General features: G+C 44.1%; 2 protein-coding genes across 2 annotated transcripts in view; both read right to left on the bottom strand.

The window, feature by feature from the left end:
• LOC136628843 (olfactory receptor 6N1-like) overlaps nucleotides 1–12,156 on the bottom strand; it is an 18,571-nt gene extending 6,415 nt beyond the window's left edge. Inside the window, exon 1 of the mRNA XM_066604936.1 lies at nucleotides 11,991–12,156. Within this exon, the coding sequence (XP_066461033.1) occupies nucleotides 11,991–12,156 (166 nt within the window). The remainder of the gene's footprint in view (nucleotides 1–11,990) is intronic.
• Nucleotides 12,156–23,944, bottom strand: LOC136628842 (olfactory receptor 6X1-like). Its single transcript, XM_066604935.1, has 4 exons — nucleotides 23,038–23,944; nucleotides 20,705–20,808; nucleotides 18,930–19,020; nucleotides 12,156–12,412 (listed from the first exon to the last, which is right to left on the bottom strand). The coding sequence occupies exons 1-4, from the start codon at nucleotides 23,942–23,944 to the stop codon at nucleotides 12,156–12,158; spliced, it is 1,359 nt and encodes a 452-aa protein (XP_066461032.1).

Here is a 23,944-nt window from a genome sequence, read left to right as displayed (position 1 = left end):
GACTATTAGCCCCATCACTGATGTTTTAATATTGGAATATGGTGTGGCTTTCTATGGCTGGGTTTCCACATGGTGACCATACCATTAGCAGTGGTTTCACTGCCAATACCAAGGTTTAACTGTTTCTATGCAATTTTGCCAGCGTTTATGATGTGCAAAAACACATTCTAAAAGAGCATGTGTTTTACCACAAATTCTGTCTCCAACCAAACAGCTTCTACATGTGAGCAAACATGCCTGCTTTGTTCCAAAAAGAGCACCACACCTGTACACAGGTTATGTGTGGTATTACAGCTTATCTCAGAAGGTCAGCAAAATCACACAGCTTTCATACTGTTGTTTCAGACATCAGAATGTACATGCCAAAATAATAGCTGGCCATCAGGCCACTAACTAACACAGGATCTTGATACTTAACTATTGAGGCCTAGTGCCTTAACACAACATAGTCATGCCTATAACTCATACCCACAAGGGTGTTAGTCTAGGGGGCATCCTTGCCTGTCAGACTTCTGGTACCTCCAGTATGGAACTACACTACTACAGTATCTTTGTGAATTAATTGTCAATGACTAGTCTTCCTATATACAATACTGTGCAAACGTTTTAGGCAGGTGTGTAAAAATGCTGCAAAGTAAGAATGCTTTCAAATACAGAAGTGGTAATAGTTTTTGTCAATTACCAAAATACAAAGTGAATGAGCAAAAGAGAAATCTAAATCAAATCAATATTTGTTGTGACAGCCCTTTGCCTTCAAAATAACATGAATTCTTCTAGGTACACTTGCACAAAGTCATGGTTTCTTTAGGATTATAGCCAGGTGTACGATTAACCAATTATACCGAACAGGTGATAATGATCATATATTTTCATATGTAGGTTGAAACACAATCACTGACTGAAGCAGAAACAGCTGTACAGGAGGCTTAAAAATTGGGTGATGAACAGCCAAACTCTGCTACAAAGGTGAGGTTGTACAAGATAGTTTCATTTCACAGATCATAAACCATGGCAAGACTGATCATAGCAACTAGACACAGCATAACTATACTGCATCAGTACGGTCTCACCCAGGCTAAGATTTCAACATAGACGGGGTGCCAAGATCTGCTGTTCAAGCTGTTTTGAGGACACATAAAGAAACAAGCAACACTGAGAACTGTAGATGCAGTAGTCGGGCCAAGGAAACTTAGTGCAGCAAATGAAAGACACATCATACTTACTTCCCTTTTAAAACAGAGGATGTCCAGCAGTGTCATCAGCTCAGAAAAAAACTAAAATTAGTAGGACCCTGGTATGCCTAACGATTGTTCAGAGTAGTCTGGCCAAAAGTGATCTTCATGGAAGAATTGCAATCAAAAAGCCATTCCTTTGATAATAAATAAGGCCAAGCCCCTCAAGTATTAATGAAAACATAGGAACTGGGAGCACAAAAATGGCAGACGGTGCTCTGGACAGATGAGTCAAAATCTGAAGTATTTGGCTATAATATTTGTTCTCTGGATGGCAGTATAATAATGAGTGTCTGCAGGCATTAGTTAAGCTTGGTGGAGGTTCCTTGAAAGTTTGGGGCAGAATTTCAGTTGTGGATTTGGTTGGGATTAATGGTGCCTACAATGTTGAAAAACATAGGCAGATACTTACTTATCCATCATTCTGCAGCAGGACAACAACCCACACATACAGCTAATGTCATTAAGAACTATCTTCAACATAATGAAGAACAAGGAGTCCTGGAAGTGATGATATGGCCATCACAGAGCTCTCATCTCAAGAATATGAGCAAATAAACATCAACAGAAGATCTGAGGTTAGGTCTCCAAGATGTTTAAGAAAAAACGCTGTAACAAGTTCCTTCAAAAACTGTGCAAGTGTACATAGAAGAATTGACGCAGTTTTGAATGCAAAGGGAGGTCACCCCAAATAGTGGTTTGATTTAAAACTTTGGCATAGTATTGTCAATTTAAACTCCATTTATTGTATAACCACCAGCCTACCACTAGGGGTCACAATTGCCCCCATTGTACACTGTCTCAATTCCGTGGCCTGCGGACCGATTGTGGATAGCTGTCAAGGAGAGGAGGGCGATTACCCGGGGAGCCGGCAGCCAATTACAGGGTGTAGACTGCCCCGGAGCGCAGTCCTCCCTTCCACTGAGAGACTGTAGTTGTGATTGGTCACAACTGCAGTCTATAGTGCACTGCTGGCACGTGATTGGTCCAGCCAGCAGTGCACTGACAGTGTCAGGGAGTGGAGAGGAGAGCAGAATCCATGCTGACAGTATGTACTGTATGTAATCATATAGCTGGTATAAGTTATACAGTAAACCCTTGAGTAGCATTGCTCTTAAGTAACAGTTTTCAAATTAAGTCGATGTGTCAGGGCAGCGGGGGTCCCTCAAATAAAGTTGCATTCCTCAGATAAGGGCGCCGAACACTCCATGACCCCGGGCGCCGCTCAGTGAGCCGGCGCACAGCTGATGCCGGTCACTTCCTGCTTCTCCTGCATCAGCGCGCGCCTACTCCTCCCCCTACCCTCTCCACAGTGTACAGTGCCGGCTGAACGCTGCTGTGTCTGCCTGCCTGACACAGTACAGCAGCTGAATCCCCAAAGTGCCGGCTGAACGCTGCCTGCCTCCTGAATCCCCACTGTACTGCAAAATGTAAGTACTGTACAGATGAGTACAGTACAGTAAAGAAACGTTTGCAAATAAATACTGCAGTCCTATGTCAAAGCACTGATAACACAGTGATAATCTTTTTATTATAAAAGTAAAAACATAACAGGGCGTAATAACAAAAATAGCAAAATAACAGAAAAATTTGCCAAATACAATCGCAAGAAGCATATATACACATTTACAAAACAACAGAAATATTTGCAAAAATAACAGAAATATTTTCAAGATATAATAGCCAAACATATATTCATACTAGCTGATATACCCGGCTTCGCCCGAGTTAATTTGGTACTGGTGTTTATGTGGTGTTCACATGGAAAATCTTATGAAGTCGTGGTTACTTTAGAGATACTGAGGAAAAAGATATGTTCACCATTTTGCATAGTTCTCTGCGTTACCCAGAAAACACCACGTGGAGGTAACCATGCGACGCTTCCTTTATATAAAATGACATCAGGAAGTGAGAGAATTAGATTACATACATAAAATTTGGACACTAATTGTTTTGCGCTTAGAATTGAATAATCGAGTTGGGACCCATTAACTTTTCATATTTATGACACAATCAATGCTTGTGCCAAATTTCATGTTTCTATGACATTGGGAAGTGACAGATTTAGATTATGTACGTAAAATTTGGACGCTAATTCTTTTGCGCATAGAATTGAATAATGGAGTTGGGACCCATTAGCTTTTCCTATTTATGACATAATCAATGCTCGTGCCAAATTTCCCGTTTCTATGACACCGGAAAGTAAGAAAATTATATTCCGCACATAAAATTTGGACGCTTATTCTTTTGCGCATAGAATTGAATAATGGAGTTGGGACCTATTAGCTTTTCCTATTTATGACATAATCAATGTCAGTGCCAAATTTCCCGTTTCTATGACACCAGAAAGTGAAGAAATTACATTCCGCACGTAAAATTTGGACGCTAATTCTTTTGCGCATAGAATTGAATAAAGGAGTTGGGACCCATTAGCTTTTCCTATTTATGACATAATCAATGCTCGTGCCAAATTTCACGTTTCTATGACACCGGAAAGTGAAAAAATTACATTCCGCACGTAAAGTTTCAATGCCAATTCTTTTGCGCTAGAATTGAATAATCGAGTTGGGACCTATGAACTTTTCCTATTTATGACATAATCATTGTTCGTGCCAAATTTCACGTTTCTATGACACAGGAAAGTGAAAAAATTACATTTCGTACGTAAAATTTGGACGCTAATTCTTTTGCGCATAGAATTGAATAATCGAGTTGAGACCCATTAGCTTTTCCTATTTATGACATAATCAATGCTCGTGCCAAATTTCCCATTTCTATGACACCGGAAAGTGAGAAAATTATATTCCGCACGTAAAATTTGGACGCCAATTCTTTTGCGCATAGAATTGAATAATGGAGTTGGGACCCATTAGCTTTTCCTATTTATGACATAATCATTGTTCGTGCCAAATTTCACGTTTCTATGACACAGGAAAGTGAAAAAATTACATTTCGTACGTAAAATTTGGACGCTAATTCTTTTGCGCATAGAATTGAATAATCGAGTTGAGACCCATTAGCTTTTCCTATTTATGACATAATCAATGCTCGTGCCAAATTTCCCATTTCTATGACACCGGAAAGTGAGAAAATTATATTCCGCACGTAAAATTTGGACGCCAATTCTTTTGCGCATAGAATTGAATAATGGAGTTGGGACCCATTAGCTTTTCCTATTTATGACATAATCAATGCTCGTGCCAAATTTCCCATTTCTATGACACCGGAAAGTGAGAAAATTATATTCCGCACGTAAAATTTGGACGCCAATTCTTTTGCGCATAGAATTGAATAATGGAGTTGGGACCCATTAGCTTTTCCTATTTATGACATAATCAATGCTCGTGCCAAATTTCCCGTTTCTATGACACCGGAAAGTAAGAAAATTATATTCCGCACATAAAATTTGGACGCTTATTCTTTTGCGCATAGAATTGAATAATGGAGTTGGGACCTATTAGCTTTTCCTATTTATGACATAATCAATGTCAGTGCCAAATTTCCCGTTTCTATGACACCGGAAAGTGAAGAAATTACATTCCGCACGTAAAATGTGGACGCTAATTCTTTTGCGCATAGAATTGAATAAAGGAGTTGGGACCCATTAGCTTTTCCTATTTATGACATAATCAATGCTCGTGCCAAATTTCACGTTTCTATGACACCGGAAAGTGAAAAAATTACATTCCGCACGTAAAGTTTCAATGCCAATTCTTTTGCGCTAGAATTGAATAATCGAGTTGGGACCTATGAACTTTTCCTATTTATGACATAATCATTGTTTGTGCCAAATTTCATGTTTCCATCACATTGGGAAGTGAGAGATTTAGATTATGTACGTAAAATTTGGACGCTAATTCTTTTGCGCATAGAATTGAATAATCGAGTTGAGACCCATTAGCTTTTCCTATTTATGACATAATCAATGCTCGTGCCAAATTTCCCATTTCTATGACACCGGAAAGTGAGAAAATTATATTCCGCACGTAAAATTTGGACGCCAATTCTTTTGCGCATAGAATTGAATAATGGAGTTGGGACCCATTAGCTTTTCCTATTTATGACATAATCAATGCTCGTGCCAAATTTCCCGTTTCTATGACACCGGAAAGTGAGAAAATTACATTCCGCACGTAAAATTTCGACGCCAATTCTTTTGCGCTAGAATTGAATAATCGAGTTAGGACCCATTAGCTTTTCCTATTTATGACATAATCAATGCTCGTGCCAAATTTCCCGTTTCTATGACACCGGAAAGTGAGAAAATTACATTCCGCACATAAAATTTGGACGTTAATTCTTTTGCGCATAGAATTGAATAAAGGAGTTGGGACCCATTAGCTTTTCCTATTTATGACATAATCAATGCTCGTGCCAAATTTCACGTTTCTATGACACCGGAAAGTGAGAAAATTACATTCCGCACGTAAAATTTGGACGCTAATTCTTTTGCGCATAGAATTGAATAATGGAGTTGGGACCCATCAGCTTTTCCTATTTATGACATAATCAATGCTTGTGCCAAATTTCACGTTTCTATGACACGAGAAGGTGAAAAAATTACATTCCGCACGTAAAATTTCGACGCCAATTCTTTTGCGCTAGAATTGAAGAATGGAGTTGGGACCCATTAGCTTTTCTTATTTATGACATAATCAATGCTCGTGCCAAATTTCAAGTTTCTATGACACCGGAAAGTGAGAAAATTAGATTCCGTACGTAAAATTTGGACGCTAATTCTTTTGCGCATAGAATTGAATAATCATGTTGGGACCTATTAACTTTTCCTATTTATGATATATTCAATGCGCGTGCCAAATTTGAAGTTTTTATGACATTGGGAACTGAGAGATTTAGATTATGTACGTAAAATTTTGACGCCAATTCTTATGCGCTAGAATTGAATAATCGAGTTGGGACCCAATTACTTTTCCTATTTTGGAGATAATCTATGCTCGTGCCAAAATTCATGTTTCTACGATATCGGGAAGTTGGAGAACTTTTGGCGAGTCAGTGAGTCAGTGAGGGCCTTCAGCTTTATATATATAGACTAGCTGATATACCCGGCTTTGCCCGAGTTAATTTGGTACTGGTGCCAAATTTCCCGTTTCTATGACACCGGAAAGTGAAAAGATTACATTCCGCACGTAAAATTTCGACGCCAATTCTTTTGCACATAGAATTGAATAATCGAGTTGGGACCTATGAACTTTTCTTATTTATGACATAATCAATGCTCGTGCCAAATTTCACGTTTCTGTGACACCGGAAAGTGAAAAAATTACATTCCGCACGTAAAATTTCGACGCCAATTCTTTTGCGCTAGAATTGAATAATCGAGTTGGAACCCATTCGCTTTTCCTATTTATGACATAATCAATGCTCGTGCCAAATTTCCCGTTTCTATGACACCGGAAAATGGGGAAATTACATTCCGCACGTAAAATTTGGACGCTAAATCTTTTGCGCATAGAATTGAATAATCGAGTTGGGACCCATTAGCTTTTCCTATTTATTACATAATCAATGCTCGTGCCAAATTTTCCGTTTCTATGACACCGGAATGTGAGAAAATTAGATTCCGTACGTAAAATTTGGACGCTAATTCTTTTGCGCATAGAATTGAATAATGGAGTTGGGACCTGTTAGATTTTACTATTTATGACATAATCAATGCTCGTGCCAAATTTCCCGTTTCTATGACACCGGAAAGTGAAGAAATTACATTCCGCACGTAAAATTTCGACGCCAATTCTTTTGCGCTAAAATTGAATAATCAAGTTGGAACCTATTAACTTTTCCTATTTATGACATAATCAATGCTCGTGCCAAATTTCATGTTTCTATGACACCAGAAAGTGAGAAAATTAGATTCCGTACGTAAAATTTGGACGCTAATTCTTTTGCGCATAGAATTGAATAATCGAGTTGGGACCCATTAGCTTTTCCTATTTATGACATAATCAATGCTCGTGCCAAATTTCCCGTTTCTATGACATTGGGAAGTGAGTGATTTAGATTATGTACGTTAAATTTCGATGCCAATTCTTTTGCGCTAGAATTGAATAATCGAGTTGGGATCCAATTTCTTTTCCTATTTTGGAGATAATCTATGCTTGCGCCAAATTTCATGTTTCTACGACATTGGGAAGTTGGAGAACTTTTGGCGAGTCAGTCAGTGAGTCAGTGAGTCAGTCAGTCAGTCAGTCAGTGAGTGAGTCAGTGAGGGCTTTCAGCTTTATATATATAGACTAGCTGATATACCCGGCTTCGCCCGAGTTAATTTGGTACTGGTATTTATCTGGTGTTCACACAGAAAATCTTATGAAGTCTTGGTTACTTTAGAGATACCGAGGAAAAACATATGTTCACCATTTTGCATAGTTCTCTGCGTTACCCAGGAAACACCACGGGGAGGTAACCATGCGACGTTTCCTTTATATAAAATGACATCAGGAAGTGAGAGAATTTGATTACGTACATAAAATTTGGACACTAATTCTTTTGCGCTTAAAATTGAATAATCGAGTTGGGACCCATTAGCTTTTCCTATTTATGACATAATCAATGCTCCTGCCAAATTTCCCGTTTCTATGACACCGGAAAGTGAAGAAATTACATTCCGCACGTAAAATTTGGACGCTAATTCTTTTGCGCATAGAATTGAATAATCAAGTTGGGACCCATTAGCTTTCCTATTTATGACATAATCAATGCTCGTGCCAAATTTCCCGTTTCTATGACACCGGAAAGTGAGAAAATTACATTCCGCACGTAAAATTTGGACGCCAATTTTTTTGCGCTAGAATTGAATAATCGAGTTGGGACCTATTAACTTTTCCTATTTATGACATAATCAATGCTCGTGCCAAATTTCATGTTTCCATCACATTGGGAAGTGAGAGATTTAGATTATGTACGTAAAATTTGGACGCTAATTCTTTTGCGCATAGAATTGAATAATCGAGTTGGGATCCATTAGCTTTTCCTATTTATGACATAATCAATGCTCGTGCCAAATTTCCTGTTTGTATGACACCGGAAAGTGAGAAAATTACATTCCGCACGTAAAATTTGGGCGCTAATTCTTTTGCGCATGGAATTGAATAATGGAGTTGGGACCCATTAGCTTTTCCTATTTATGACATAATCAATGCTCGGGGCAAATTTCACGTTTCTATGACACCGGAAAGTGAGAAAATTAGATTCCGTACATAAAATTTGGACGCTGATTCTTTTGTGCATAGAATTGAATAATCAAGTTGGGACCCATTAGCTTTTAATATCTATGACATAATCAATGCTCGTGCCAAATTTCCCGTTTCTATGACACCGGAAAGTGAAGAAATTACATTCCGCACATAAAATTTCGACGCTAATTCTTTTGCGCATAGAATTGAATAATGGAATTGGGACCTATCAGCTTTTCCTATTTATGACATAATCAATGCTCGTGCCAAATTTCCTGTTTCTATGACACCGGAAAGTGAGAAAATTACATTCCACACATAAAATTTGGACGCTAATTCTTTTGCGCATAGAATTGAATAATCGAGTTGGGACCTATTAGCTTTTCCTATTTATGACATAATCAATGCTCGTGTCAAATTTCCCGTTTCTATGACACCGGAAAGTGAAAAAATTACATTCCGCACGTAAAATTTCGACGCCAATTCTTTTGCGCTAGAATTCAATAATCGAGTTGGAACCTATTAACTTTTCCTATTTATGACATAATCAATGCCTGTGCCAAATTTCCTGTTTCTATGACACCGGAAAGTGAGAAAATTACATTCCACACATAAAATTTGGACGCTAATTCTTTTGCGCATAGAATTGAATAATCTAGTTGGGACCCATTAGCTTTTCCTATTTATGACATAATCAATGCTCCTGCCAAATTTCCCGTTTCTATGACACCGGAAAGTGAAGAAATTACATTCCGTATGTAAAATTTGGACGCTAATTCTTTTGCGCATAGAATTGAATAATGGAGTTGGGACCCATTAGCTTTTCCTATTTATGACATAATCAATGCTCCTGCCAAATTTCACGTTTCTATGACACCGGAAAGTGAAACAATTACATTCCGCACGTAAGATTTCGACGCCAATTCTTTTGCGCTAGAATTGAATAATCGAGTTGGGACCCATTAGCTTTTCCTATGTATGACACAATCAATGCTCGTGCCAACTTTCCTGTTTCTATGACACCGGAAAGTGAAAAAATTACATTCCGTACGTAAATTTTGGACGCTAATTCTTTTGCGCATAGAATTGAATAATGGAGTTGGGACCCATTAGCTTTTCCTATTTATGACATAATCAATGCTCGTGCCAAATTTCCTGTTTCTATGACACCGGAAAGTGAGAAAATTAGATTCCGTACGTAAAATTTGAACACTAATTCTTTTGCGCATACAATTGAATAATCGAGTTGGGACCCATTAGCTTTTTGAATTTATGTCATAATCAATGCCCGTGCCAAATTTTACGTTTCTAAGGCATTGGAAAGTGACAGATTTAGATTATGTACGTAAAATTTCGACGGCAATTCTTTTGCGCTAGAATTGAATAATCGAGTTGGGACCCAATTACTTTTCCTATTTTGGAGATAATCTATGCTTGCGCCAAAATTCATGTTTCTACGATATCGGGAAGTTGGAGAACTTTTGGCGAGTCAGTCAGTCATTCAGTGAGTCAGTCAGTGAGGGCTTTCAGCTTTATATATATAGATTTACAAATTTTCATATTTACAAAATTTTACAGAAACAGTAGAATAGTGAAAACCGGTCCAGCCGCATCCGCAATCTCACTCATCCCATTTATACAACAAAATTTACATAACAAAACATATCGCAACAGACACAAGACAACCTATTCCATAATCCCGTAGTGCTGCATATTTCAACCTACTAAACAGAGAAAAAACACACATTAGTAAAACAAGAATATATGTATTTTTTTTTTTTTCTCTCCCCCTCTCCTCTAAACTACACACACATTACCCTCTACCCATCCCCTGGTCCACTGCCAATATCTGCCAATCATGCTTATGAAAATAGTTTAGCTTTTTTGTTTGTTTTTATTTGGTTTTTTTTGTTGTTTTTTTTTAAAATACACTCAGCGAACGTAATACTAACCCCCCACAAAAACTCAACATAATACCCCCCACGAAAACACATACCACCCATGAAACATGATACCACCCACGAAAAAACCATAACACATAATACCACCCACAAAACCATACAATGCATAATAATCCACAGCCTAAATATACAGATAAATAAATAAACAAAAATATAACCGTTACCTCCAGCCCTGGTTTGGGTCCCGTAAGCCATTTATTCAACTTTTAACTTAAAACAAAACAAAAAGCTAGGGTGAAAGAATCCAGCCCCCCTGGGAAACAGTTCTCCAGGCTAGAGAACCCCAAAGCAAAATCCCCTCCAAAGGAAGGCTGCTCGAGGCCAACCCAACCTTTCAAACTCCAGAGAACGCACCTTCACCAGGTCACCGAGAATATTCTTACTTACCTCGCCCTCGAGAAGGATTTTATGCTGCGTTGATACTAAACACCGTGCGTTCCACGTGTAATACCTAACCACTGGACTTACTAAAAATAAGGTGCAGCGGTCCCTGCCACCCAGATCTCTGAATGCTCCATAACACCACTCGGCGTAGGTAAGGTCAGCCAGCCGAGGCCAACCGATTGAAGCCCCTACCCTCTTGTATACCTCTATATTAAATGGAAAATGAAGCAGGAAGTGGTCCATGCTCTCCAGAGTGTTGCCACATGCCTCCCAGGGACAACCCCTGTCCTCGGTGTTCTTGTGCTTCAAGTTGTCCCCCACATACAGCTTACCATGGAAGCAGCGCCAGGTCAAGTCCCAATACTTTGAGGGTATTCTTACAGAATTTAAAAGAAACAAACCCATCCTCAAATCCCCACCTGGGCAGTCTCTGAGGGCCAATGGATTCTGAAAGCGGGTTGCCAAAACCCTCTGGTCTAGCACACGCCTTGCCAGTGTCCTCAGTTCCCCCACGGTCAGCCCCCATTGGCGTAAAACCTTCAGAACTGGTGTAACGTAAGCCAGAAGATGTCTGTGCGGTGTATGAAAGACCTTCACACGCCCTCCTGTCTCCCACTCCTGGAAGAACGGCTGAAAACATCCCTTACAGGAGGATACCTACGGAGGAGCCCTCTCTTTTCAGAGGTTTGCGATTTTAGCTTTCAAAAAGGTATTCACGAGGAATATCACTGGTGAGGAGACGGCTTCCTCCTTTAAATAAAACCTATCTATCCTAGACCTGCAATAACTACCTCTAAACCAAGTGAATCCCGTGCGCCCTGGGGTGTGCCGAACATGGACATCCACAAGGCGTGCTTCACTAACTACGCTATTTAACGCGACGCTATCATAGCCTAGCTGGTCATTGGAACCTCCTCTATCACAGAGTCTTGTGACATTGTTAAAGTCTCCTCCAAAGACCACTTTCCGGCTTGTAAAAAAGTAAGGCTTAATTCTCATAAAGAGGTCTTTGCGCCCCCCCCCCTCCCCCTTTGACTGGGGTCCATAGATGTTAATAAGACCCAACTCTTGACCTCCCATGAGAATATCCAAGACCAGGCACCTCCCCATTTCCAGCTCAATGACCAGTTTGCATTCTACCTGTGCGGTCTTAAAAAGGACCGCCACCCCGCTATACGGCTCGGCTGCAAGAGACCAATAGGAGGCTCCGCACCTCCACTTACGCTTGGCTTTGTACATAACCGACAAATCTGTCAGCCTGGTCTCTTGCAAAAATAAAATGGCAGCTTCAACTCGGCTAAGAAAATCAAAGGCTGCAAACCTAGCCGCATCTGACTTAATGCTGGCAACATTAATGGATGCCAGCGTCAACAGGGTGAGTGCCGCCATCATTGGTGATCGAGCTGGATGGCTTTCCTCTTACTCTCCCCCTCCTCCCTGTCGGAAGAAGAGGTCCCTCCTTTGTTTCTTTTTAGTGAAATTGAGACATCCATATCACCGCTCTCATCATAACCTTCACCTTCCGGCTTCCTCCCCTTCCCGGAGGAAACCAGGTCCCCCACAGAAAGAGACCCAGCGTCCCCCGGGGTTCCTTCCTCAATTATCTCTGCCACCACCTCTGGCACCTCACCCCCAGCCTCTCCCCCTGGCAGGGAAGAGGAGGTGTTATCGAGGGCTTGGTACCGGTTAGAGAGGTCGACCGTAAGGGAACTGATGGGGCCTTCCTTTGGTATCTGCACCAGAGTGAGTGGGACCGAGTCATCCCACTCTAGAGAGGAAGAACCCCTATTTTTCTTTCTTGTTCTTCCCTTACCCTTTTTTTTCTGCTTTTGCCATTTCTCGATTTCCTCATCCGCACTTTCTTCACGGGAGGATCCGGCAGAATTGGCAGCCACCTCCTCTCTCTCCATCCTTCTGGTTTCCTCATCCACATCGCTATCCCTTAGGGCCTCAGCAGCTTGACTCCCTTCCTGCCCTGGCTGAACAGGCACTCCGCCGAGACCCTGTAGCTCTTCCTCCTCCCTGTTGCCACCAGCTTCGCCCCCGGAGCGACGGGCCCGCTGACCCTCTGACTAAGCTCGGCCGATGTTGGCAAAGGATAAGGGACAATGACTGAATGGGTGCCCTAAAGCATCACACAGGTTAAACTGAATGCTGCCATAGAATGAGGATGGGTGGTCTCTACCCCCACACAGGGCACACACAAGCACCTTACACTGTGCGCTGAAATGTGTGGGGTCCCTGCACCTGTGGCAGACCTTCGGCTGCCCCTGGTAGAAAACCAGAATCCTGTCCCTTCCCAGGAACGCAGAAGAAGGGATGTGGGTAACGGAATTACCTGCACGTTTCAACTTTACCATGAAAGTCCAGGCCCCTGACTAGATACCGTGTGCGTCCCTGTTTTTCTGGGGAGGATGGAGAATCTCCCCATACCTGCCCATCCAGGTCATGATGTCAACATAAGAGAGAGACTCATTACTAGACAGAACGGTCACTCTCTTAGTGTCATTCTGGCGAGAAATTGCTTGAACCACAAAATCCTGCCACTCGGGCTCCGTCTGAGCCAGCGCATATTTTGACCAGAAGAGCTCGAGCCCCTCTGGTCTCACGAAGCTGACATCAAACAGGGAGGTCCCCAAGGGGTGGATCAGGGCAAAGATGTCACTCACTCTGAATTCCATCTCGAGGAGAAGCTCCACCACCCTAGTACGGTTAGGGCAGGCATCACTGTCTCCCCATCGGAGACGAACCACATTCCTTTTGGACCCCCCCTGCCCAGCTGTAGGAAGTGACCATGCCTCTTCTCCCTGCCTTTGCTCTCGGAAGGCCCCTGTGCCAAACCTATCTATCCAAAAGGATAGGTCGCGCTTTTCACCCTCTATAGTGACCAACCTCTCTCCCCTCTTTAAGGCGGATAGAAACAGCTCACGTGACCTGGGGTCCCTGAAACCGAGAGGTGAAGGTACCCCACTCACCCTGGCGGCAACACTAGCGTAGCTCCTAGGAGCAGTCACCGCCGGGGCGGCAGCTGGACCAGGGCCCCCACTCCTCCCCAAACCACCAGATACTCCACCCTAACTTGTGACTTTTGTAAATTTATTATCACCTTTATCTCCCTCAGATACTCCTCCACCAGCAGACACCCCAACATTTAATCTTTTATTATTTAGATTCCCCACACCCCTAGACTCTCCCTCACGCACACCACTCGCTTTCATGTTGCTCCCTTCATCCCTTTCACACACCTCCATGCCTTCCATACTCTCCTGCTCATCATTCTCCTTATTCTTTGTGACCAGACCGGTAATGTCTCCTCTCTTGGCCAGAATAGTAAGGGGCACCTGGCGGCCCGGAGGTTCCCCAGCCGCTCCCCCCATGTCTGCAGGGGAGCAACCCAGGGCCGGTTTCTTAAATGTAGTCCCCTCTGAGCCTCCAGACCCACCCCCCTCCTTAGCACTGGGGGGAACGGGAGTTCCAGCCACACACTCAGAAACTTTGGCTCCGCCCCCTGCCATCATACTCCAAGCAACCCCGGCAAAGGAATTCCGACATAAGCTTTTATAGGAACACTGACAGGAAACAGACCCTCTAGCCACGCTCCCCGTCTCCATATTTGTCGTATGTTCTGGTATTGGGTATCCACTTTTTGGGGGGTCCACCGCAGGGCCCTTATTGGGGCCACCCGACGCCGGATGGCCCGTAAAACCTCCCAGGATGGTTGGGATCACCTGATACCGAGCAATCCCCTTTATCCAGGCCAACCACAGGGCCTTTCTGGAGGCCACCCAACGCTGGATGACCCCCCACCTTCTCTGAACTTTTGGGATCACCCAACGCTCGGTGACCCCCCCTTACTTAGGCTCACCGCAGGGCCTTTCTGGGGGCCAGCTGATGCCGGATCACACACCCCCCCCCCCCCCAACTTTTCCTCCACCTTCCCTGAACTCTTGGGATCACCTGATGCTGGGTGACCCCCCCTTACTTAGGCCCACCATAAGGCCTTTCTGGGGGCCACCCGACGCCGGATGACCCCCCACCTTCGCAGCCTTTTTTGATATTTTACCTGGATCATCCGACGTCGGATGACCCCCACACTTAGGAATCTTGCTGTCAGACAACAGCTTCTGCCCGTCACCCCTCCTTTCATTACGAACCGAGGGGGTGTTTGGATCAGGATGCCTAGCACTCTCCCCCTTCCTTGCACTGAACCCACATTAGCAGAGTCCAGGCTGGGTCGGATCCGGGGGCTATTCATGCAGCTACCTCCCTTCCCTGGTTCAGAGGCTTGCCCTGGGAGGCTGACGTGCCTGTACTCCACTTGAGTGATCTTTTTGTCACTTTTCTTCTTTTTAGCCTGGGGGTCTCGCTCAGGAATGCCATTGCCAAAATAGAAACCCTCCAGGCCTCCAGGGGATTCCAGGTGTCTTATGTACACCATTAATTCCCCCCACCCCCCTACCCGCACCCCCCGGCCCGCTGTCCTCGCCCTCTTCCCCAGAGGACTCCGAGCTTGAAATAATAGTAGCTTGCCCGGCTGGAAGGTCACTGCACAGGGACTGCTGACTGTCCACTGTTTGCAGTTCTCCAGCAGGGGCCTGCTCCATGTTGGACACTAGGTCCTTCATATCATCACAGACCCCAGCCAGAGCCAGTTGAGACCCTTCAAACCGGTCAAAATTCCACAACTTCTCAGGAAAGGGACCTGCACCCCTGAAGATGGCCGCCCTCCTCTAAACCAGGGTGAGGATCTCTCTTTTCAATTCCTGGATGGCCTGGTTGTATTGGGCCCTCCTTGACCCACCTGAATTGTTGGCCAGGAACCTGGCTGCCTTTAACTCCTCCTAGAGCCTTCTGATGGTACCACCAGCCTCACGGTACTCCCGGGTCCGTGAAGCGAGCCTGGCAGCAAAGATGGTAACATCCTCCCGAGGCCGCAGTGTCCCCCAGTCCTCGATGGTAGGACAGGGGTCTCCCCCAGAAGTACCTGGCCTGGCTCCAGGAGGGCCTTTGCTGGAAGACCAGGCAGCCGAGGTCCCGGAGGGCCGCCATCCCTCACCCTGACTAGCCTGACAGCCACCTTGGGTGGTCTCCAGAAGGGGTGCAGGAGACACATCGCTGCGTCTCCTGCTAGATCTCCTCAGCCCCTCCTGGGTAGCAGGTTGCAATACACCCCCACCCTCCGCAGACTGACTCTGGAGAATGGGGGTAGTAGTCCTACCTCTAGCCATAGCCCAGGACCTCACCCTTCCCTGGATAGGAGAGAGAAAACATCCCTGGCCCTGGAGGAGGAAGAGAGAGGCCTGGAGCTGCAAGCACCTGCTCACAGGTGAGCCACACCCTGCAACAGGAAGTGAAAGGGCATGTCCCTGCAGTCCTATGTCAAAGCACAGATAACACAGTGATATGTACTGCTATAAGGATGTCCCTGCAGTCCTATGTCAAAGCACCGAATGCTAAATGTCCAAAAACAGTTGTGTTTTATATTCATTCAGTATTGTTATCGTTATTGTTTTTGGTATTAAAGACCAGAGTTATTCTCTATTAAATGGGGTTTGGTGTGTTTTCTGGAACATCTAGAATCAATAATTGGATTTACATTAATTCCTATGGAAATAATGACCTCAACTAACATTGATTTCTACAAAAGTCCTTTGCTTCCGGACGGATTAATGACGTTAGTTGAGGTTCTACTGTACCAAAAAAAAATGTACATAGCCTAAAGGGTTACACAAACTAAAGGCCCATTTAGATGGGACGAATATGGGCAAACAATGCTCTTTTGAACAAAGAGCAAGTATCATTGGTTCACAGCGGGGCGGCTACAGGATATTTCTCTCCTTGCACTCCTCCACCCCTCTCCATTCACTTAACACAGCGGCCGTTGTAAGGACAATTTATGTGTTTACCAAGGAGAAGTCTGGGCCCCTAGGAGAAATACAAATCACACCAACCTTGTTGCGGTCTCAAATGATTTCTAATGTATTCAAAGTTGTATGTGGTTTATATACCATAAATGACATCACAGGAAAAGTATGTACCTCCAAGATTAATAGGAATACATGATAGGCTACAACTAAAATGTTTAACATAAGTTACACCTTTTAAGGTGTAACTATAACATACAAAGAAACTGTTACAATGTCAGTGAGAAGGTATGCAAGGGAGGCGGTCTGAGAGACTATCTTATCTTCTATCTGTCTTTATACCATACTATTCACTGGTATATGAAAAAGGTTTCGTTTAACCCCTTCACTACTTATACTAGCAGGATGCTATATATTTCTAGTCTACAATCTAATAGCAAAACAATTAACTGATACATTGATCTACAATTTTCTTAACACCATTCAGTATTGAATGGCTGCCATTTACACTGAAAAATCATTGTTCAGGATATTAAGCTGCATAAAGTTCTGAAGAATGATTGTTCAGTACTGAACGGCCGCTATGTTAAGAGAATGGAGAGGAGTGGGAGAGAGCGAGGAGAGAAATAGCCCCACAGTAAAGCAACAATACTCTCTCCTGTGCAAAAGCACGGGAGTGGGTACTTGCGGGGACGAGTGTCAGGCATCGTTTGTTCGACATTCGTCCCATCTAAATGGGCCTTAATTTTTACATAGTGCCAGAAATGAGTCATGCTTGGAAAGCTTATGCCAAGGGGATATTTTGCAGCTGCATGTCTGCACAGTTTAGGTATGCGTGGTGGAGGGGGCTGAACTTTTGCACCTTGGCCCCTGAGCCTTTGGCTACTCCTCTGTGTATTACAAAATTATGATAAACGTAATTATTTTGCTGTTCTTTACACTCAGCGATTTATATGGCTTCCAAATAGCACTGAGTCTTTGTGCCACGGCCGAGCTAAGGTCCACACACTGTATAGTAATTAAGCACCTCAGTCCCTAGGAACAGTTAGGGGCTGGCAAAACTTTACTTGAAACTTGAACAAGGCACAAATTCAAAAGACACACTAGTGCAGGTAAAACAGGAGATTTGAGGTCAGGGAGGAAACTCAGGATGATACCGCCTCTGCAGTCTAGGTTATCTGTCAGGCACCGCTCCTGGAAGGGGAACTCTCCAGAGGAGGATAGGGGTCGGGTCACACCACAGACACTCCAAAAGAACAGTACCTCTGCACACTGAACTTGGCCTTCTACTCTCACGATTGCTCTCAATCTCTCTCTTTCTTTCTCTCCTTACTCTGTAGTGGTTCCTGGCATTGGGGACCTCAGGAAACCGCTCCTCCTCCATCTCTTCGCCACATGAGGGTTGAAGGTACCCCCATGTGGCTGGCACTCCACTCCACACTCAACCATTGAAGATTAGGAACTACCACGACCACATCTAAATCATTCATACTTATAGTATCTAGCATACCACTTGACAGGACATAAATTGATACATTTACAGACATCTGTAAACAAGAGACTAGACAATTTGAACAGTGCATCTACACAAAAGACATTACATGTATGACATTTAAAGGGGTTGTCCCGCGCCGAAACGGGTTTTTTGGTTTTTTTTAACCCCCCCCCCCCCCCCGTTCGGCGCGAGACAACCCCGATGCAGAGGTTAAAAAAACAAACCGGAGAGCGCTTACCTGAATCCCGGCGGTCCGGCGTCTTCATACTCACCTGCTGAAGATGGCCGCCGGGATCCTCTCTGTCTGTGGACCGCAGGGCTTCTGTGTGGTCCATTGCCGATTCCAGCCTCCTGATTGGCTGGAATCGGCACGTGACGGGGCGGAGCTACACGGAGCCGGCATTCTGCACGAGCGGCCCCATTGAAGACAGCAGAAGACCCGGACTGCGCAAGCGCGGCTAATTTGGCCATTAGAGGCCGAAAATTAGTCGGCACCATGGAGACGAGGACGCTAGCAACGGAGCAGGTAAGTATAAAACTTTTGATAACTTCTGTATGGCTCATAATTAATGCACAATGTACATTACAAAGTGCATTAATATGGCCATACAGAAGTGTATAGACCCACTTTGTTTCGCGGGACAACCCCTTTAAGGAAGGGCCAGAAATGAGATGGCAGAGGAGTGGTCATCTGTAAGATCTGTGGTAAGCATTTAAAACGTGGCAAGAATGTAAACAACCTGAACACAACATGTATAAACAGCCATATCAACTCCCACCACCTGTTACTTTGGAGAGCCCACCTGGACCAGAGGGCAAAGAGTCAGCTTCATCCTGCTTCTGCTGCTGTAGCTGCCTCTTCCTCAATCTCCCTCCCTGTTCATGCAATAGCCTCTGAGCACAGAAAAGAAATTTTGTGTAGGGGCAATAGTACGCCCACTTCAGACCTTCCTTCCAGCACTGATGACCAGGCTGCAGGCTTCAGAACCAGGAGTGGGAAACACAAAGCAGAAGTGGAACTGCCACCAGCTTCACCAACATTGAGATCTACCCCATATTTTAGTGTGTCCCAGGTCAGCAGCCAACCCTCCATCCCCCAACTTTAGGAAGGTAAAAAAAAGTACCACGCTCGAGCACAGAGCCTGAATGCAAGTATTGCACAGCTCATGGCTATAGAAATGCTGTTCTTCAGGGTACTGGACACAGACACCTTCTGCAACACGATGCTCTGTGCTAACCCACAGTACCAGATGCCCAGCAACCATTTCTTTGCCTAAAAAGCCATCCCTGCCCAGTGATAATGTATTTGGGACATTGCAGAATGCTGTCAGTGGCAGGGTACACCTGACCACAAATATGTGGTCCAGCAAGCATGGCTGGGGAAATGACATTCTTAACAGCACACTGGGTCAATGTTCTGGAGGTGGAACATGAAACTGAAAGGTGTACTCCCAAGACTTGTGGGACGTTCATCCATATCTGTCCCCTCCTCCCCCTTCTCTTCTTTCACCTCTTCCTGTAACCCTTTCAACACCCTCCACATGGGCATGGATATCGTGTGTGAGAAAACCCGGCCTCCATACAGCACTGCACATGGGAAATGCCACCAATTTGTGCTAAAACTCATGGGTCTAGGGGAGTGCAGCCACACAGCTAGGCTCAAGAGCTGTTGCAGGCCCAGGCTAACACGTGGCTGACCCCACACAGGCTAAAGCATAAAAGGAGGTTGTCCTATAACACTAATATGTGTATATATATATATGTATCTATATATATATATATATAGAGAGAGAGAGAGAGAGATACATATATATATATATTTTTTTTTTTTCCACAGGTTGCAATATATAGTATCCCAGCAGAAAGTTATTACTCCTCAGTTACCAGTAGAATTACTCGAGCTCATTTTGCTATACCCCATTTGATTTCTGCTTGTCACCTGTCAGCAGTATCCCTTTTAAATGTAATTTGCTGCAGCGTGTCTGTGCAGCTGCCGAGCGAGATGCCCTCCAAGTGGGGGGAGACCACGGGGATTGCAAGATGAATGTCATGGGTGGCTCTGCAATCTCTCCCGACAATGGCAGCAAAGGTGTCCCACTCAGTTGCAGCACAGTGGCACAAATAATAGATTCAGGTTTGATAATACAGTGGTTTGTCACGGGTGACACCAGCACTTCATCCGGGACTGCAGTAGTCAATGCCGGGAAATAAAATATGACACGAGTCCTGGTACTGTTTTGTTTGTTGTGCACAGTTTACTTCAGTAATTTTAAAAGGATTTAGATTTGTATAATTCACAATTTCAGTCTTGCAAGCTGATAGCAGATCAAACAATTATGCACTATAGTTGAATCACTTGTGAACACAATTCTTCTCTTCAATGCGCTCTCTCTCTCTCTCTCTTTGGAACTTAAGAAATTTACTCAGTATGACTTCCCACTTAGTTATCTGTTGGGCTACTAGAAGTAGATGATGCAAGTGTTGGAACTTAGAACCAAGATGGCCACTTTCCTACTCCTGGCTTTCAATTCACTGGGTTTATCTAACTCATTGTTTAATGGAAGGGCTGTAATCTCACTCCTTCACACTGCTGGTAAGAACTGGGAGCAGGTAAATCCTGGCTTCCCTGAAGATGAATGCTTGATTCTGATGCTTGCTCTGCGGACCTCCTCCCCACATGTCCTCTGACGACGACTTCCTACACAGACTCCCCACTGAGAACTTCCTCTGTCTCCTCCTTCACTTCCTGTCCTGCTCCCGCACTTTTTCCTCTCCTCCCCCCCCCCCCCCCCCGGCATAGAGGCTCACACTACACTTTCTGGAATTTATCTACCCACCCCTTTACCAATCAGTAAGGGCATGACATACAGCCAATGAGGCCAGCTGTTGCAAAGCTTTTAGCTTAGGAAAAGGCAGAATCAGGGTTTCTCTGATGTAAGGCACTTTCTATGTCTAATAGTGCGGCTATTCTGGAGGACCCTCTGGGCCACTACATCTGTATATACACAACAGGCCTGAACCCCAGAGCAGTCTCTATGGGTGAGCACACCCACTACCTAGATGGAAGTCAACCTATCTCTCAGTTAATCACTTGTACTGATGTCCTCTGTAGATGATCCACGATTGCTTTGTCCGTTTTGGCACTGGCTTGCTCAGTACATCACTCGCAGAGACTGTCATTCCTGTAGCTTGTAGCCTCCAAAGAGCATATTCACAGAGTCACACAGTTAGCTTTAGGCAGTGTCCTAAATTCCTTTCAATCTTCTGGTGGCTAAGCTTCCCCTTCTCCTGCAGCTGTGCACCGCTATCTGTCACTGCGCAGCAATCAGACTCTGCAGGCCTTAGTATCGCATAGCGATTGTATTAACCACTTGTGGATAGCCCCTTACACACTCACGGAAGAAGTATAGAGGAGGAAGAGCAGGAGGAGGGAGAAATGTAAAGGACAATATAGGTCTAGAGGCAGGGGAGGAGACTACGCAAAGTTCCTTCCATTCATCCCTAACCCTAGCTATTCTACATGGATGACGAGCCCAGCTGGAGGACACTTTTAGGCCTGAGGAATGTGGGTTAACATCCTAAGGCACATTGAGGCATGTGAGTGCTTTTATGCTGCAGTGCAGAAGGACAATCACATCAAAACATCAAATCATTACTGGGTGGCCATCCTCCTTGATCCCCGCTATAAGGCCAAAATGACAAATTTTATTTCGACAGTGGAGAAGAACATCAAAATGCAGCAGTAACAGGAAAGTCTGTTAAGCAGTAGAGATGAGCGAGCATATTCACTAAGGGCAATTACTCGAGTGAGCATCGCCCTTAGCGAGTACCTGCCCGCTCGGAAGAAAAGATTTGGCTGCCAGCGCAGGTGAGAGGTGAGTTGCGGGAGTGAGCAGGAGGGACCGGGGGGGAGAGAGAGATCTCCCCTCCGTTCCTCCCCGCTCTCCCCTGCCGCTCCCCCCGCCTCCCACCGGCAGCCGAATCTTTTCTTCCGAGCAGGTAGGTACTCGCTAAGGGCAATGCTCCCTCGAGTAATTGCCCTTAGCGAGTATGCTCGCTCATCTCTATTAAGCAACTTTAGTGGAATATTTACCAATGGCAGAAGGGATGTATCAGCAAAAGATTGCAGCTCTGTGGCTCATGGTGGAAGAACAGGAGCCACCACAGAAGCCCCACCACCAATGGCAGGAAAAGACTAGGTGTTGCATAGTTTTTTAAGCCCATCGCAGCCTAGAGCAACATCAAAGGGTGAGACTCGCAGTCACAGACAGCACTTAACCATGAAGGTCTAAGACTATGTCACCTTCTGCACTGGTGATATTGTCCCTTTTGACTTCTATCTAAACTAGGAGAGCGGCTGGAGCTTGCCAAACATACTTTAGAGGTGCATGCCTGCCCCACTGCCAGTGAGCTATCAGAAAGGGTGTTCAGCACAGCTGGGAGTGTGATGACCACAGCTGTAGGCCAACTACCGAACTGGTATGACTGGAACCCAGCCATGAGTCCCTGGTGATGCCCCCTACACATGCAGACCAGGGCACCATAATTGTGTATGATGTAAACTTCTAGCTGCCAGAGGTGCCCAGCAGTGTCCTATCACCCTGGCGCCTTCCTCTGGAGGGTAGAAGGACACTCCAGCCTGTAACCCTCGACCTATCTTCAGAGGACCAAGAGGAGAGAACCCTGACTACTGCAAGACTGCTTTGAAGCTAATTTGCATATCACACGCCGGACTAAAACAGTGATTTGGGGGGCACAGCAGCAATAAAGAATGTTTCTCCTGGCCTTCATATCACCCACCAATACTTGGAATTGTTTTAAGTGGTTAAATCCTTATTACAGACTTCCTTAGAATAGATATTTCAAATGTATTAATAGGCTCTTAATGTATTAGCAACTTCTTTGTCATACTTTGCATGGCCTCTTTAATGCTGGCATTTCTAAGACTATAAATAATAGGATTAAGCAATGTGGTTACCACAGAGTAGAACACAGATATCATTTTATCCCCACGGAATGTGTTTGCAGCTGATGGTCTTACATACATGAAAATAATGGTACCATAGTAAATACTAACTACAGTAAAATGTGATGCACAAGTAGAAAAAGCTTTCTGACGACCACTAGTGGATGGAATATTTAGAATAGTAGAAATAATAAAAGTATAAGATATAATGATTAGAAGACAGCAGGTAGGGATTAAAACACAAGACTGCCCAAAAAAAATCCATATGACCACTGAGGTATCAGAACATGAGAGTTTCACTAGAGGACCAAAATCACAAAAAAAATGGTCAATCCTTTTGTCACCACAAAAATCTAACTTTGCAAGCCCGATTGTTGGCATTACTGGAATGAAGCATCCACATATCCATGCTGCAAAGGCCATTTGGCAACATAAAGATTGGGTCATTATTGATGAATAATGCAAAGGGTTACAGATAGCCAGATACCGGTCGTAGCCCATGACAGCCAACAGCACATTTTCAACAGTACCAAAGAAAAACACAAAGTAAAACTGAGTCAGGCATCCATATCTTGATATGGTTACTTGAACAGCCAAGAGCCCAACCAGCATTTTGGGAATAACAACAGTGGTATAACCAATTTCCAAGACTGAGAAATGACTGAGAAAGTGATACATGGGCACCTGAAGCTGAGGATTTGTCTGGACTACAGTGATGATTAGTATGTTTGCCATCAGAGTTATTAAGTATGACTTCAGAATTAAGATGAACATTAGTCTCTTCAAATCAGAAGACATATGAAAACCAAGTAAAATGAAGTTTGTAACGTCTGAAGAATTTTGTAATTCCAT

This window comes from Eleutherodactylus coqui, chromosome 5 (assembly GCF_035609145.1).
Source record: "Eleutherodactylus coqui strain aEleCoq1 chromosome 5, aEleCoq1.hap1, whole genome shotgun sequence".
Taxonomy (NCBI): Eukaryota; Metazoa; Chordata; class Amphibia; order Anura; family Eleutherodactylidae; genus Eleutherodactylus; species Eleutherodactylus coqui.
The sequence above is the reverse complement of the archived record's forward strand: the minus strand, read 5'-3'. Positions and strand labels throughout refer to the sequence as shown.

Excerpts from the sequence above, each read along its gene's own strand:
- LOC136628842 (XM_066604935.1), bottom strand. The coding sequence starts at position 23,944 with ATGGAATTACAAAATTCTTCAGACGTTACAAACTTCATTTTACTTGGT. Across the intron at positions 20,809-23,037 it reads CATTAAAGAGGCCATGCAAA|GACATGTGGGGAGGAGGTCC; the intron begins GTATGACAAAGA and ends TCGTCGTCAGAG. Across the intron at positions 12,413-18,929 it reads CTCTTTGCCCTCTGGTCCAG|GGGGAGAGGCTGGGGGTGAG; the intron begins GTGGGCTCTCCA and ends CTTCCCTGCCAG.